Genomic DNA, 15,070 nt, shown 5'->3' with positions numbered 1-15,070 from the left:
AATGTGGGTTCTTTTCTAGTATACTTACTGGCTGGCTGATCTGGGACAGGTTATTCAATCTGAGCGTCAATGTTTACATCTGTAAAATGGAGAATTGTTTACTTTATAGGATTGTTGGGGGATTAAATATGATAATATGTATAGAGTATCTGGAGTAGCTCAAATGTTCCCTCTCAAAGGGGAAAAATGGAGAACTTTTCATCTAAGATAGTATATTCTTAAAGGAGCTGCTTAAAGCAGTAATAAAGTATATCTAAATAAAATATTTCTTGGACTAAAAATTACACAACTTGTATTTATACTAATGGTCAGATTATAATTGCATATGAGAAAGGATTCACTTGGATTTTTTTAAATGACTAATTTTTAAAACTACAGAATGAACGATTTTTAGATACTATGTTTATACTGGTCCCAAGCAGAAGTTCTAAAAGGATTAACTGGTTTATATTTTTTAAAACTACCGTTTACATAACTTAAAACTAATTCCATTAAAACAGTTGAGTTTTAAGAGACTCAGCAGAGTTCAAAATATGAAAGTTTATTTTACATAAGAAACAAACATTTTATAATAAACATTATTTACTGCATTTAATAATGCCATTCAATTATTAGGGGAAAGAGAGGTTTTAAATGTTAGGGTTTATAAGTCTTTACAGGAAAATACAGTGTACAATAATCTTAACATTATGCTTAGAGTATGATACTTTGAGAATAAAATCCATGAGAACTTGGCAGAACCCAGCAATATCCTTTACTGCACATATTTTCAATAGACAAAACTTGGTAGAGGTCAGCTATATTTTGTACCAGATTCCAGTAACGTAATTGTATAGGTGTGGCCCTTTTAAAAATGGCAGCATCGTGCTGGAATCAAAGTATATTAGGATTGCCTCATCAATAGACTGTAAGTACCTTTTGTTAGGAATTACGTAAAGGCACAGTATGACGTTAAAGGACTCCTTTGGTGTATGAAGGCAAGCCAGTAACATTTTCACTTGCCTTGGTATGCTTGCTAGAGCCTAAGGGGGTATGATACAGTATTATGATACAGTAAGGCCTTCCTGTTATATCTGTATTACAATTAAACATTAGTACCAGAAAGTGAACCCTGGTAATTTATTACAATTCCACTCTGGGCAAAATCCCACTCCATTCGTGTTCATTTGTGTTGTGGAGAGAATTGATTTCTTAAAAGATTCTGAAAGCTGAAAAGGAGATGTAGTTAGCTCTTTGGAGAAACTTAATCATGACTGAGAATGAGAGTCATAGCAATCTCCTCAAAATGGGCTTCTTGGAAGACTTCCACCAATCACCAGCCTTCTCCAAACTGCAGATGTCTGAGCCCCACCTTAACCTAATGAAATGGGGAAGGGGAGGGGAACTGACACTTTCAAACAAGTGTTTTAAGTGGGCTCTTTCAAGTCTAAAATACCTTTGGCATGCATGATTGGCTAAATTTATAAAAGACCTTGATTTAGCAATGAGCTTTTTTTCCTTTGGTTCAGTTATTTGAAATCCACTTCGTGTAGGAATAATGTATCCATCATTCAGCCTTGACAGCGGTCTTCCGGTAGCGAAGTACTGTAGCTGTTACCCACATATTTAAAGCCAGCATGATCAAAAAACGTAGAAGAACTGAGATCAGTCAAAAACAAAGAGAAAGTGTGTGTTAAGAAATACTGTTGTCACAAACAAAATCAGCTCCTGCTCTAAGTAGAAGCCAAAACAAAGCTTCCCTCCACAAATGAAACAACTATGGACCATGTGAACTGTTGAGAAACTGTTCAATGTATCTTTGTAGTTATAAAACACTTTTAAGATAGCTAAACTGGTTTTTAACGGTTATTCCCAGATACACTGATCACTTTCAGGAACCTCTGTCACCTTAGATACAAAACAAATCAATTAGAACAGTCTCGACTTTCCAATTTTTAACACACAGATTTGTTGTGTTGTTTAATTATGGTTGACTCTTCTTTCTAAACAGAGAATTCTTCAAGTCCTGTGGGGAAGACTCTGGCCTCTTTTCCCTTTCCTACTTGACCTAAGTTCATGCTTTGACCAGAACACTAATCAAAATGCTTTCTGTTCTCTCAGAGCAGACAGAAAGCATTTGAGCCAAAGATAAAACGTCCGGGAAGGGACTAGCAAATGCTTTGTGCTGTTCTGTAGCAATATTTCTCAAATAACAATTAACGTATTTGAAGGGTCTACACATGAGGGACATAGTTCTAGTCTTCATAGAATAGGTGACACCATCTATTTGAATCACTTTTCCAAAATGTATATGCCTGATTTAGGAGTTGAAAACCCAGCCTAAGGAATTAGAAAACTCTTTTTAGGTTAGCCCAAGTATATTTTATTTTCTCCTCTGTCACAGTATCCCTTTAAAAGTAACAGAACAAGGACATGGAGTCAAATGATTATGCCACGCCCCTGCATGCAAAAGCCTTCCTGCTGCCTGTGCGCAATTCTGAGGCTCTGGACAATTTGGCCGCTACCACTTCCTTCCCCCTCGTTAGACTCACCCCCACACTCTCACTCCAGCCCGACTGGTACTCTCTCCAAGGCTGAGCCCACGCAGCCTTCACACATGCTGCTCCTTGTAGCAGTCTCTCCCCTCTTGCAGGTCTCACTCTTATTCCAATTAATCTTCCCAGCTCCCTCCAAACAGGTCACGTTCCCCTGTTAGGTGCTCATCCTGTCCTGTTCTTTCAAAATACATTTCCCAATGTTTTTCAGTAGTTAATCGTGTGATTATGTCAGTGTTCATTTCCACTGCTGGAGTGGAAGCTTTATGAAGAAAGGAATCTACTATCTTGTGCATATTCTATCCCAGGCACCGCAAATCGATGCTTAATACTATAAATGGTGACTGATAAAGACCAGTAAGATATTGTTGCTGGCCTCCAGTGGGGCCAAGTGGATCTGTTAAGCCCTAAGACGAGTTACAAATGAAGGAGGCACAAATGGCATAGAATTCGAAAAGGAAGTGGGCAGAAAAATATTTTGCTTACTTGTAAGATCATTGGTGGTCATTAAAGTTGTTATTATTCTGGCTGTAAAAGAAAATTTTCAGCAATCAGTATCAACTTGCATCTCAGACATTTTGGTATTTAGCTAATATCTATTTTAAATCCCAGAATATATGCTAACTGTTTTTAAAAGGTTCGGGTAGAAGAGGATCCTGGATGGAGAAACTGGTCCTTTAAAATATAGAAAAAACTTGAAGAAGTGTAACTCAAATATCTAAATTAATAAAGCTAATCAACATGATAGCTCTACTTTTTTTAATGTTCCTACCTAAATATAGCATATGCATTTAAGATAGTTCCTGCAAGAATCCAAATGAACAGAGGAAATTCTAAACTTGAGGCTAAACATTGTGGCTCCAGAAAAACTCCACTGCTGCAAACTATGTTTATTCTCAAAAGCCAATGTATGATTCTCATCTCTTTAGTCTGTTACATCATAAACATTCGTATTTTTTAAACAAGTTAGTGGCTTCAATATAATCATGCTTTTCAAACAAGAGAGGACTTAATATTACGCCAGATTTTTGGAGAAAAGTGTGCTTTCACTTTTTTTTTTAGCAACTGGAATACAGATCTTGCATAAAACGCAGAGTGGTATGCATTAAATCAGCCTTGTGAATGTGGATATACTAGGAAGTTCTATCTGAATAGCTATTTGCAACAGATTAAAGCTCAAGGGACTACGACACTTAGACACCAAGTTAATGCACTCCTGGGTAGACACCCCACGCTGGCAAAGGGCACCCCCCCATTAGAGCCACGGTCTTACTCGCAGAGGTGTACGAAGCTAGGCCCCACGTCAGCGCGCTCACGGCCCCCGAGTCCCTGGCCTTCCACAGGTATTGGAGCTGAGCAAACTTACTGGCCGCACTGATGAAAGTACATAAATTCTGTTTGCAGATAAAACAGGGGAAAGTTAGGAGTCCCTTAGTTTCAAAAGCAAAAGAGCACCAGATACTGAAAGCGCTTTTGAAGCTCAATTTTCATGTCAAGTAATAAGCAACTAGTACAAGGGCAAAAATCAAGTTTAGTGATGGAGACTGGTGCCACAGTGGGGCGTTTATGGACACCCTACCAATGCCACTGCTCAGTGTGCAACTTAACTGGCGGGCTGCAGCTGGTTTGAAGCTGAGAGAAAAAAGAACCCGCACGGCCACAAAGGCTTATCTGTCCCCACCTGCCAATAACAAAGGGACATACAGATATTATTGTGTTTTTAGAACCTGGAGAGAAACTACGCTGCTGTGAACTGACAGACTCATAAACTCAAAGGAGCGAGCTGAGCTATCCTAATGGGCCCACCGGTGAGGCTGGGGGCCTCTGCTCCCCCAGGGGTAAGGGACCTCCACGTTGCCGCTGCACCACACAGCACCCTCCACCCTGAGCAGGGCCCAGGCTGCCATTTGCCAGTCTCTCCATCAGCTGAAACACCCCCTTCAGCTGCCAGGTTGAATGGAGCCCGAAGGGAGACAAGGTGGAAGCGGGAGACTGGCTAGCAAGAGCTGCAGTCATCCAGGTCTGCAAAGGGCGGTGGAAACAGAGCAGGTGAGGGGTGTTCTGATTCCGGGTATATTTTGAAGGTAAAGCTGATAGGATTTGCTGAGGGATTAGCTATGGGATGTGAGGAAAAGAGAAATCAAGGGTGATTCCAAGCTCCAATGTTTCTGGTCTTCGTAAGTGGAAGAATGGAGCCGCCATTAAGGGACTTGAAGCTGCAGGAGGCACAGACCTGCGGGAGGGGCGCAGGCCGGAGACCAGAAGCTCGGTGCTGCCAGGTGACCTCAGAGAGTCCTGCACCTGAGCTTGGGGGAGCTGGCCCAGAGTGTGCTGGGGCCTGGGGCCTCTCACTGAAGAAGCGGGGAGATGAGGCGGAACAGCAGAGACACCAGGGAGGAGCAGGCAGAAGGAGCACCAGGACGGAGATGCCCTAGAAGCCACGTGAACAAAGTGGTTCAGGGAGAAATCGATCTACAGAGTCCAATGCTACAGGGATGAGGGATGAGAAGGCCGCTGGCTTCAGCATGAAGTGGCTGGTGTCCCTGACCATCTCCCGTCTGCCCAGAAGGACAGCTCCATGGAGGGGGCACCAGGTCCCCTGCACCTGGGTCAGTGCTGGCAGGTGGCTGGCACCGATAAGCCCTTGTTGAGTGACTAAATCCTTAACAGCAATGCAGCCTGGCAAATGCAATGATGTAAGTGAACGCGGGAGTTGGGGAGGAGAGATAACGGGAAGAATGGCAGAGAAGGTGACAGCAGGGCATGCTCCCTGGCAGATGATGGGTGAGGGCCCGGGTTACACTGGGAGCTGATGGCTCAGAGGGCTGAGCCCAAGCGGGGGGACCTGTAAGGAAAGAGGCTCCTGTGCAATTTGGGTGACCTGAATGGACAGAGGAGGGGAAGAGTGAGAGGCAAGGTGGGGACACAGGACTGACACGTGCAGGTGAGGGGGCGGGAGGTCTGCATCTGTGGACTTAAGAAGGACGCTGTTCACTCGCATCGGGGGGAAGGACCACGTGATGGTAGATCAGTGACAGACAGCCCAACAGCGCCTGCTACACACTCTACCAGATGTGCCTTCCAGGAGAAAACACCATCTTTACAATCATGAAGCAGCTTCCTTTGGGGAGAAAAACAAGGCCTGGACAGTCTTATTATACACGTTCAAGTGCAGATTACCAGGTTTTCCCACAGCACAGAGTCTCGCAGAGAACAGGCCTGGAAAGGAGAAGCATGCTTAGGCTGCTGTGCACATAACTACTTTAATCATACCGTTCTGTGAATAACGCTGTGAATGTGAATTATCCATTGATCTGATGGTGAAAGCACAGTTTAGGACTTCCGTGGAAACCACGTGTTGGTCCAAGTTGGGACTTGCTTTAGAAAGCAGTAGAACTGTAACTTCTATAACTTGGGTTTTTCACGAATTCAAACAGCATCCCTCCCCTGCAGGATCCTAGGGTTTTCTGCCCCGTGTGAGCTCTGAAACCTGATCTCTTTCTCCTCCAAAACCCTCAAGCCACCACCTTGTCGCGAGGCCCCAGAGTAGGTGCCCGGAACAGTGTTGTGGACAGCGGCGGCTCAGGGCCGAGTGTGCAGCCCGTGCCTGAAGTGTGAACCAGTGGAGCATCAACGTGTGGTCAGGACACAGCATCCACTGAGAATGGAACAGAAGAAACGAAAACCCTAAGCCTTGGACCTTTGGACCTGATCCCTGACGAGCCTATACTATGATATTCCCGAATGTTCTTAGGGGTGAAGGCTCACTGCAGCCGTGTGACAGCCTAACCCTCCAACAACAGGACCTGCACCCACATGACCACAGTAGCAGCTCCGAAAAGCTTAGAGATGACCTATTTGTAGGGCAGCCAGATGAAGCAAATAAAAATACAGAACACTCCAGTTAAATCTGAACTTCAGATCAACAACAAATCATTTTTTGGCATAAGTATGTCCCGTGCAATATTTGAAATGTAATTCTACTAAAAAATGATTCATTGTTAAGCTGGTCACCCTACTTCTCTGCTCTCTGCAGGTCACAAGGTTGAGAGTCAAGTCTGCTTTCCAAGATAGGGTCACAGACAAGATGTTGAGGGGAGAAAATGGGGCGAAATTCCCAGGTTTGGGTCTGGCGGGCAGTGATCACTGATTATTTCTGCTCCTTCTTTTCCCACTGGGTGGAGAAGTTTACATCAGTTGCCTTGGAGAGAAGATCTGTGGTCGAATGTTTCCTGACCCACCCACGACCAGAATCCTAGTCTCACAGCATGGAATTTCTGGCCCTTAACCAAGGAAGGAAACAAGTATAGGGCTTACCCTTTTCCAATGAAGGAAAAAAAAATATCTGGAGGCCAAAGTTAGAAAAATAATGAGTATGTGGCCCATATGTAATTATTAACCTGATAATAACTCCAAATGCTTTAATTTATGCTCAGTTCTTCATTCTACTCGACCTCCCTCCCCAATCTGGTTCTCTAGGGCCCCCCAAAGAGGAAGTTAAAAAAAAAAATCTCCTGTACATTTAAATGAGAATATGGTCTTTTAATATTTGGTTAGCACTGTGCTTTCAGCCCATTATTCTTTGGTACAGAGGGAAAATGAGCAGGCGGAATCTTCGATCTCTAAAGTTCTTCACAGAGCAGGTGACATGGAAAGAAGAGACAAGACAGACGGCTGTGCACACCCTCGCTTGTCCAGGAGCGCTTTACTCACCATGGCCAGATCTAAGATCCACTTCTGCAGGGTGAGGATGAACCAAGCAGACACACAGCTTACCAAGTGCTAAGGAAGGAAACTGTGGCTCGGCCGGCAGCTCCACCCCCGCCCCCAGCCCCGAGCTCACGGAAACAAACCGGGACCACAGACATTACCACATAAGCCCAGTGTGGAACTGGAAGTGGCTCTGCTAGGACTTGTCAGACATGGAAAAGGCAAAAATGGTTCAAGTGAACACCTGCTAGGAGTCCAGAAGCACAGAAGCAGATTATGGAAGAAAATGACAAAGAATCCTCTGTTCATGGACCCATCCCAGGGTTGGGATCATTCCATATGACTTTAACTGCCCGCTTAATTCTGGACCATGCAGACCTCTCTCCAGGGTAATGTCCCAAGTTAGGCACTTAGGTTCAAGTTAAAAAGCAGGCATGTTCTGCAAAACTGGTGTCATGTGGAACTGCTTACTGATTTTCCCCTTTCCCACCAACTCCAGTGTCAAAATAACACAGCTGGGGTGAGCAACGCTGGGAATCGGGGGAGTGATATCTGATTTTCACAAGCTCAGTGAGCCCAGCTAGAGAAGCAGAAGCCACACAGGGAGGTAGTGGCCAGGCCAGTGAGGGGACGGCCAGGAGCCTGTGCTGTGACCTTGGGCAAGTCATTCTCCTTCTCTTGTCCTCGATTTGCTTATGTGCAAAATGGATTTATTTCTTGCCCTGTCTACCTTCTCACTGCTTTGTGGCACATCGTAGGGACCCAACAAGTTGCTATGATTATAATTAATAACATTACTTAAATGAAGGGATTGAAATCGACAATGCCTTGTGCTCCAAGTCAGCAGAATTGAATATTAGCAACCTGGTCGAGACCAGAAAGGCAGCCTGGATCTAGGTGGATGAGATCTTCTTTTTCCAACTGTCTCTAATCCAAATTTTAAACTAATGTTGCTCAATTTTGTACCATCGCACTTCATTCCAAGTGTACATGTTGGACAACTGGACCAGCCGGAGCAGCTCTGGAGAGCCGAGAGACGACCTATTTGCAGGGCGGCCAGAACGGGCAAATAAAAACACAGGACACCCAGCTGAATCTGAATTTCAGATCAACAACAAATAATATTTTAGCCTAAGTATGTCCTATATAATATCTGGAACATATTATTACTTTAAAAAATGCATCAGTAATGGGCCGCCCTGCTCACTCGCTCTCCGTAAGCACAACAGGCAGGAGGTAACAGACATCTTGCTGATCCTACAGGGCTGGCATCAGCACCTGCCTCATCGTTTGCTCAAAGATAAGCTGTTGCGTTTTACTTAAAAAGTAAATCACACAATGCTTTTCATCTTAAAGTACTCTGTTTTCAAAAACCCTTAACCAGCTGGGGCTGACCTTGAAGGGTTGAGGGCCAGTACAGCTGTGTGACCCCTCTTTCTGTAGAGGGAAACTGAGTCAGGGGCTTACAACCTGATCAAACAGCAGAGGGTCACGACTCAGCCACAGCCAGGCTTCTAGCACAGGAGCCACCAAGCCCCTCCCTGCCACTTCCTCAGTTTGTCTTGTGCTCCTGGTACTTTAGTTCCGGAAACAACACTAACAGGCAGGCATCATTATCCCACTTCACAGGCAGGGCACCTGCAGCTTAGAGGGCTGGGCTCGTGGCACTGTGCCCCAGGCCACCCAGGGGTGGGGACACGGGGAGTGTCCCACCAATCCATGCCACCCTCTCATGGTGCTCAGGGCAGACAGGGCCCAGGCGGCACCTCCCCTCCCTTTTTCCTCCACCCTGAAGACGTATAAATAAACAGCTCAGATCATCTCACAGATCTGGCAGAATGAACTGCCTGCCATTCAAAAGGCTTTCTTAGCCTTATAAGGAGAGTGAAGTTTAGCAGGAGAATAATGGAGTTTCTACAAAGAGAGTTAAAATGAAATCCTGGCCCTCGTTCGTGGAAGACGCTGTGTGAGTGTGAAAGGGACATGTCTGTGTGTGACCAGGCCCCACTGAGACCCTCCTAATGTCTTGACTTTCACTTTGAACCAGCCTTCGGGAGCCCAGACCCGCCCGCTAACAGGCAGTAAGCAGCCAGCGGTCCAGGTGTGTTAGCGGCATGGTGTTAAAGGCCAGACCCACTCATTACTATGCAGGGACATTTTCAGGGCAGGAAGAAGTATCTCCCTTCCGCTCAAGAATACAGTTGGACAGTGTCGCTTTTAGCAGGGATGCTTCTGCAAGTCAGCACGCTCAGGTACTAAGTTTGCATCCCACCTGGTGCGTCAGGGACTCGTGGGGTGGCCTGGTCTCCGAGGCGAGGGCCCCGGGCAGGGACTGTTCTAGGGCATCGCTGGGCTGTGGAGGCATATTCACTCACATGGAATACTGCACTGGAGATTTCTTGTTCTTTCCTTTAACCAAAGAACATATAGCCGGTAAAGGACTCCGTGTAGTAAGTAACACATCCTATTAGCAAAGAACACCTCCAGTCCCACCTCTGACTCTCAGATACTGAAAGGAGAGACAGCACGAATCTCTCTTTTTTTCAAAATAGAAGTACTGGGGGATTGAACCTAGGGCCTCATGCATGCTAAGCATTAGCTCTACCACTGAGCTCTACCCCACCCTTCAGATGCCGAAAGGATACAGGGCGATGTAGGGTGCTGCCCGTTTCACATCCCCGTTGAAATGGAAGACACACAGCAGGAGGATGAGATCTGAAAGGAAGGGCTTCAAGTGAGGGGAAGGAGGGGCCCCAAAGGCCGTGGGTGGGCATGGGGTGGGGCAGGAGGGGTTACCTTGTGTGATGAGAATGGGGTACTCCAGGTAGGTCAGCAGCGGGTACTCATAGTACCACTGGTACCGGAGGAACACCAGGAACCTGGGGAGAGAGGGGCACAGCTGAGCTCGGACTGACCCAACACAAAGCAGGGAGGCCAGGCCACCACCACAGGTTCGTTTGCAAAACCTTAGAACTGGCAGTTGGAGTCTGCAAGTGTCAGGGAGGGAGACGGAGAACAAGAAGGATGACGTAATAATTTAATCACCTCCATGAGTTTTGGAGCATCCAGGACTGGCTGGGCACCGGTGTCTGTCAAGTCCCTTAGGATGCCACTTACAGATGACTTTAACGGAGGGCAAACCACCCACCAGGACTAGAAGAGACTAAACCCAGGTCTCCCTGTCTCTAAAGCTGGGTTCTTTTGAGGCCCTGGGCAGCCCCCTTAGAAGGTCGCACCCAAGAAGCTGCACAGGCCAAGGACGTCTGAGGGGGCAAGAGCCATCCCTGGATGGGAGTCCTAGCAGGGCTTGTAAGGGGCTGAGCCTCTCAGGCACAGGAGTGCTGGGAGACCATGTTTAGAAGAGGAACGACATCCCTAGCTGATTCTAGTGGCTTTCAAGAATGCTGCCCAGCCTGGTGGTGGGGAAAAGATATGAGGACTCTTCAGTTCCTTTAAGAAAATTCAAGCTCTGGAGAGGCTGGGGCTTGGAAGAGGGGAGGGATATAGACCCCAGAATCCAGCTCTTCTCAGAAGAGCTTCCTGCCTTCCCAGCTCACACCCTGGCCAGTCAGCTTCCTCAGAATCCAAATCTCCACGGTGTCCCTTCAGAGTCTCTGTCCCACCACCCAAGATGTGAGGATCCCTCGGGCCCCTGGCTCCCCCAGAGTGAGTCAGAAGCTCCACAGACCTTCTGGACTCAGTGACTCACATCTCCTTAGCCAGGAAGGGTTAAGCCTGGTATGTACCACACCCTCACAGAGGGCGGAGGGAAGAGGATGTCTCTCTGTGTGACCCCAGCCAGTGCTTCCCCCTCCCCCTGCTGGCCTCAGCCACCTGCCCAGCAGGTGGGGCAGAGGGTTCACAATCCCTGGCACCTACCTAACCTCTGGGGCCTCGGCTTCCCCACCTGTGAAATGGGAACAACAGTGCACCTATCTCATGCACTGCACCTGCACACGCGGACATTACCTAACATCATGTCTTCAGCCTCTTTCTTTGGCCTCACTGCTTCTAGTCCAGCCACCAGGCTTGTGCTCACAAGCCCCCCTGCCTGGAGGGCCCTCTTCTCCACGTGGCTACCTCTTCTCCCTAAGGACGCCCAAAGAGGCTCTGTTCTGTGGGTGCACCTCAGGGCCTCCCTCCACCCCACTTCCCGCCCCCAAATAGCCAAAGGTTGGTCCCTCAGATGGGCGTGTCCCGGGCAGGACACCGCAGGGCCCAGGGTGGCTCCGCACACCTCTTGGCCCCAAGGTCTCCTCGTTCTCTCTTGCTCTCCCCTGGCTTCTTTCTGGCGCTGAAAACCTGGGTCCATCAACCTTGCTGCCCCTCCGAGGAATTCTTCTCCCGAGGACTAGCCCTCAGAGCCCGGGCTGGCGAGGAGCAGCGGGGAGGACCCGGCCATGCAGGGTGAGAGGCTAGCCTATTGGGTTTTATGTCTTTCCGACTAAGTTTTAACTCTGCTTTTCTCGTTCAGGTCTTTAAATACTGAGTCAGCGCACCTACTTCGGATTTGGATGGATAAACTCGCTGTGGGAGCAGTCTTGGCTCTCACCTTTCAGGGGCCAGCTCAAGTTCAAGTCCTCCTCTCCCCTAAAAAGCTCTCCGTTCGCTGACACCGGCCCCCCACAAATGTGTAACTTTTAAAAGCCAGAGGGTCCTTAAAATTCATAGTCCAACCCCTCATTTTACAGGTGAAGAAACCAAAACCCGAGAAAAGGGGCGGTGATGGAGCGTGGGTTTAGGGAGGAAGCAGCTGAGAAAGCCTCACGAGCAAACGGCCTTGCTCAAAGCTGGATGGCTGGTTTTGCCACTAACGGGCGGAGAGACAGTTTCGCCGAGTGTCGGTTTCCCCATCTGTAAAATGGGCGTGCGCAGTCATTCATTTCCCACCCCCCTCGCCCCCGCAAGGCTTGGGGAGCAGCAACTACTGACGGGAAGTGTGCGGCCGGGGCAAGCGCTACTCCCCGCGACTTGGCGCTTTCGGCTCCGCTTCCCCCGCCTCTACTTTATCAGAGCCCAGGCTCCCTCCCCCGGGCTCTCGTCGGCTCCAGGCCGCCCCGGGCCTTACCCTCCCAGCTCCAGAAGTAGACTCGGGAGGCTGATGCCCCGCGCGCTGCGCGCGCCCAGCACGGCGGAGATCTGCGGCAGCTTGAGCGCCGCGCACAAGCCCAGCGTGCTCCAGTTGCAGAAGCCCAGCAGCAGCTCCATGGCGCCGGCGGGGCCCGGGGCTCCGCGGATCCGGCCGCAGCGGGAAGGCGAGTGGCTCAGCACTCAGCCGCCGGGCTCACCCAGTGCTTCCGCCTTCCCCGGCCCCGGCCCCGGCCCCGGACCCCGCCCGGCCCACGCCGCGGGCGGCCCAGTCGGGGTTCCCTCCTCCGCCCCCGGCCCCGCCCAGGGCCCCCTCTCCTGCCTCGTGTCAACCCCGCCCCCGCCTAGCCCCGACCCCTCCCCAGGTCGGTCCCGCCCCCGGACTCTCTCCGCCCCTCCTGGCTTGCTCGGCCCCTCCCCGGGCCTCTCCGTCTGGCTCCGCCCCTCTTGGGTCCGCCCGGTCGGGGCCGGCTCCCGGTCTCTCCCGCTCCTGTCTCCCGGTCTCTGCCCCTGCTGTCTCCCCGTCCCCCACCTCACAGCGACCCCTCCCCAGGGGAGCTCGCCCCGGGTCCGAACCGTGCCCGGGAGGCAGGTCAGCCCTACCCTTTGCGTGCTACACCCGCTGCTGATTCACTTTTCCGTGTTAAGCCGACTCGTTCAGTTCTGAGCCTCCGGGAGACGTCCCAGACTTTCCCGCTTTCCCACAGGTTGGGCTGGCAGAGACTGAACCGGGGAGGACAAACGGGTACCCCTCGCCAGGGGCATGAACCCTTTTGTTGCGATTTTCACCCCTGAAAAGTATTTCTCTTTGTTTTTCTCACTAAGCATTTCAGTGATAAGCTTAAAACGACCCAACTTGGTTCATGTGCCGCCTGGTTTTACACGCGGGGAAACAGTTCTTGCCCGGTCTGCCCTTTCCTCCTGCTGGGAGTGGAGGCGCTTCCTCCCCAACCCTGGGGAGCTTCCTTCCTGGGGTCTTGGTCCTTAGCCCTGAAGACCGCCCCCCCCAACTCCCCCCAAGCCTTGCACTTAAGCATTTCAGAATAAAATGTTTTCTGAAGAAGGTAAGAATAGATTTCAATTGACAAAAGAAGGTGACTTAGACTGTGGGGGTAGGGAGCATTTTCCAAGCTCTCAAAATGGTATAGGTACTCAGTCCAGGTTACGGAACAGAGAAGTTACAACAATGCAATGTCAGGATCCACAGTAAAGAAAAAAATGTTGAAGCCTTCCAGTTCTACCAGGGTCAGGCCTTTAGCCACTGTAGCCGCCCACCCCCATGTACCCTGAGGGGAATTCAGGGTGGAGACCAGGGCGTGGTCTGTGCTTTGGTTAGACTGGCCTTTAGCTAGTTAAGATGCTTATGGAAGGAAAAATGTCAAATCACCACAGATTCTTGCATTTATAGAAAAGCCCGAAAATCATTAACTTAAGATGTCTGTTTTTTGTAATTAGCTGTAAACTTTTGATACTTGACTACATGTTTTTCCCAGCAAAATAGTTCATATATATCCCGGCTCCTTGTGAGTTTGGGGACACAATTCAGTCCATAATAAACATAGATATATACTCATACATGCTCTGTATACACCCACGTACATTACATATTATATGTATGTATGTATGTATATACCTGTGTGAATGTGTGTATATATACACAAGTGCTGAACCCGAATCCTCCTTTTAACACAACCCCAGACATGCCTGCCCACTAGACAGGGAAGCGCTGGCTGGAGCACTGGGGAGGGTGACTGCACTCTCTGTGGGATCCATCATAAGTATTGATTAGTTGGTCAAACTTCTGCTACATGTATAATGGACCCAGCGAGTATGGAATGCCACTCCCTGACATGGAGTTAAAGTGCAGCTAATCTTCAAAGACAGCCGAGTGGCTAAGTGCAGGAGGGGCTTCCTTCCAGTTGGCTGTGCTGAAGACTCTGTTGCTTCATCTTGGAAAATTTGAGTGGCCTGGAGAGCAGCCCTCCCCCCACCAATCCCACCACAGCCCTTGGGAACTAAAGACAACATCACTGTTGGTCAAATCACACAGATTTGCGTCCTGGGGAGCTCACTCCCTGTGGCAAATTCAAAATGAGTCCTGTGAGCCTCTCAGACAGGGTCCTGGGAGACAACAGAATGTTCTGGATCTTAGACATGTCCAGAAGCTCTCTGCCAAGAAAAGTGTGGCAGTGAGGGTTTGACTACAGACCACAGAAGCTTCCTCTTTAGTTGGCTACTTACTGTTTCGAGGTGATAAGCAGTGTGCCGAGCCACTGGAAGGGTGAGGAGCAGATATGAGGAACAGTTCCCTGAACCTCCCTGCCTCGGGAGGGGAGTGGCTGCCACCACCTCCACCATCGTCCCGTGACCAGGAGGCTGGGGACTGACCCACACAGCACTCGGGCCCCTGTCTTGGAAGGACATGCCACTGCATCTCTGTGCTTCTGGAAGGGTCCTGGGTTGTGCCTTCTGCCTTCCCAGCCTCCCAGGGACGCTTCTGCTTGGCAGGAACCCTCTCTTATGAGAGGCCTGACTGCCAGGGCATCACCCTAGCCTCATGGCTGGCCAACTGTCACAGCCAGTGGCTTCACAGAGCCATGCCCTCAGCACGTGGCTCAGTGACCACAGGCCAGTGCCACTGGAACCTGGGGTGCTTTGGACAGAAGACATGATTTCTGTTTATTCCTTACTGGACATTGGGAGTGGCAAGAATTGTGGAAGGCAAATCTAATCTAAAC

General features: G+C 49.2%; 1 protein-coding gene across 2 annotated transcripts; it reads right to left on the bottom strand.

Annotated features, from left to right (window-relative positions):
* Positions 1 to 520: 520 nt before the first annotated feature.
* SLC66A3 (solute carrier family 66 member 3) lies at positions 521 to 12,632 on the bottom strand. 2 transcript variants are annotated; one of them, XM_032497039.1, is made up of 7 exons: positions 12,313 to 12,632; positions 10,041 to 10,123; positions 9,890 to 9,959; positions 7,248 to 7,305; positions 3,808 to 3,928; positions 3,021 to 3,062; positions 521 to 1,638 (listed from the first exon to the last, which is right to left on the bottom strand). In XM_032497039.1, the coding sequence occupies exons 1-7, from the start codon at positions 12,450 to 12,452 to the stop codon at positions 1,547 to 1,549; spliced, it is 606 nt and encodes a 201-aa protein (XP_032352930.1). In that variant the 5' UTR covers positions 12,453 to 12,632; the 3' UTR covers positions 521 to 1,546. The 2 variants fall into 2 exon arrangements, with proteins under 2 accessions (XP_032352930.1, XP_032352931.1); XM_032497040.1 differs by lacking the exon at positions 3,808 to 3,928 and having other exon boundaries at positions 1,543 to 1,638.
* Positions 12,633 to 15,070: the final 2,438 nt, after the last annotated feature.

This window comes from Camelus ferus, chromosome 15, assembly GCF_009834535.1.
Source record: "Camelus ferus isolate YT-003-E chromosome 15, BCGSAC_Cfer_1.0, whole genome shotgun sequence".
Lineage (NCBI taxonomy): Eukaryota > Metazoa > Chordata > Mammalia > Artiodactyla > Camelidae > Camelus > Camelus ferus.
The sequence above is the reverse complement of the archived record's forward strand: the minus strand, read 5'-3'. Positions and strand labels throughout refer to the sequence as shown.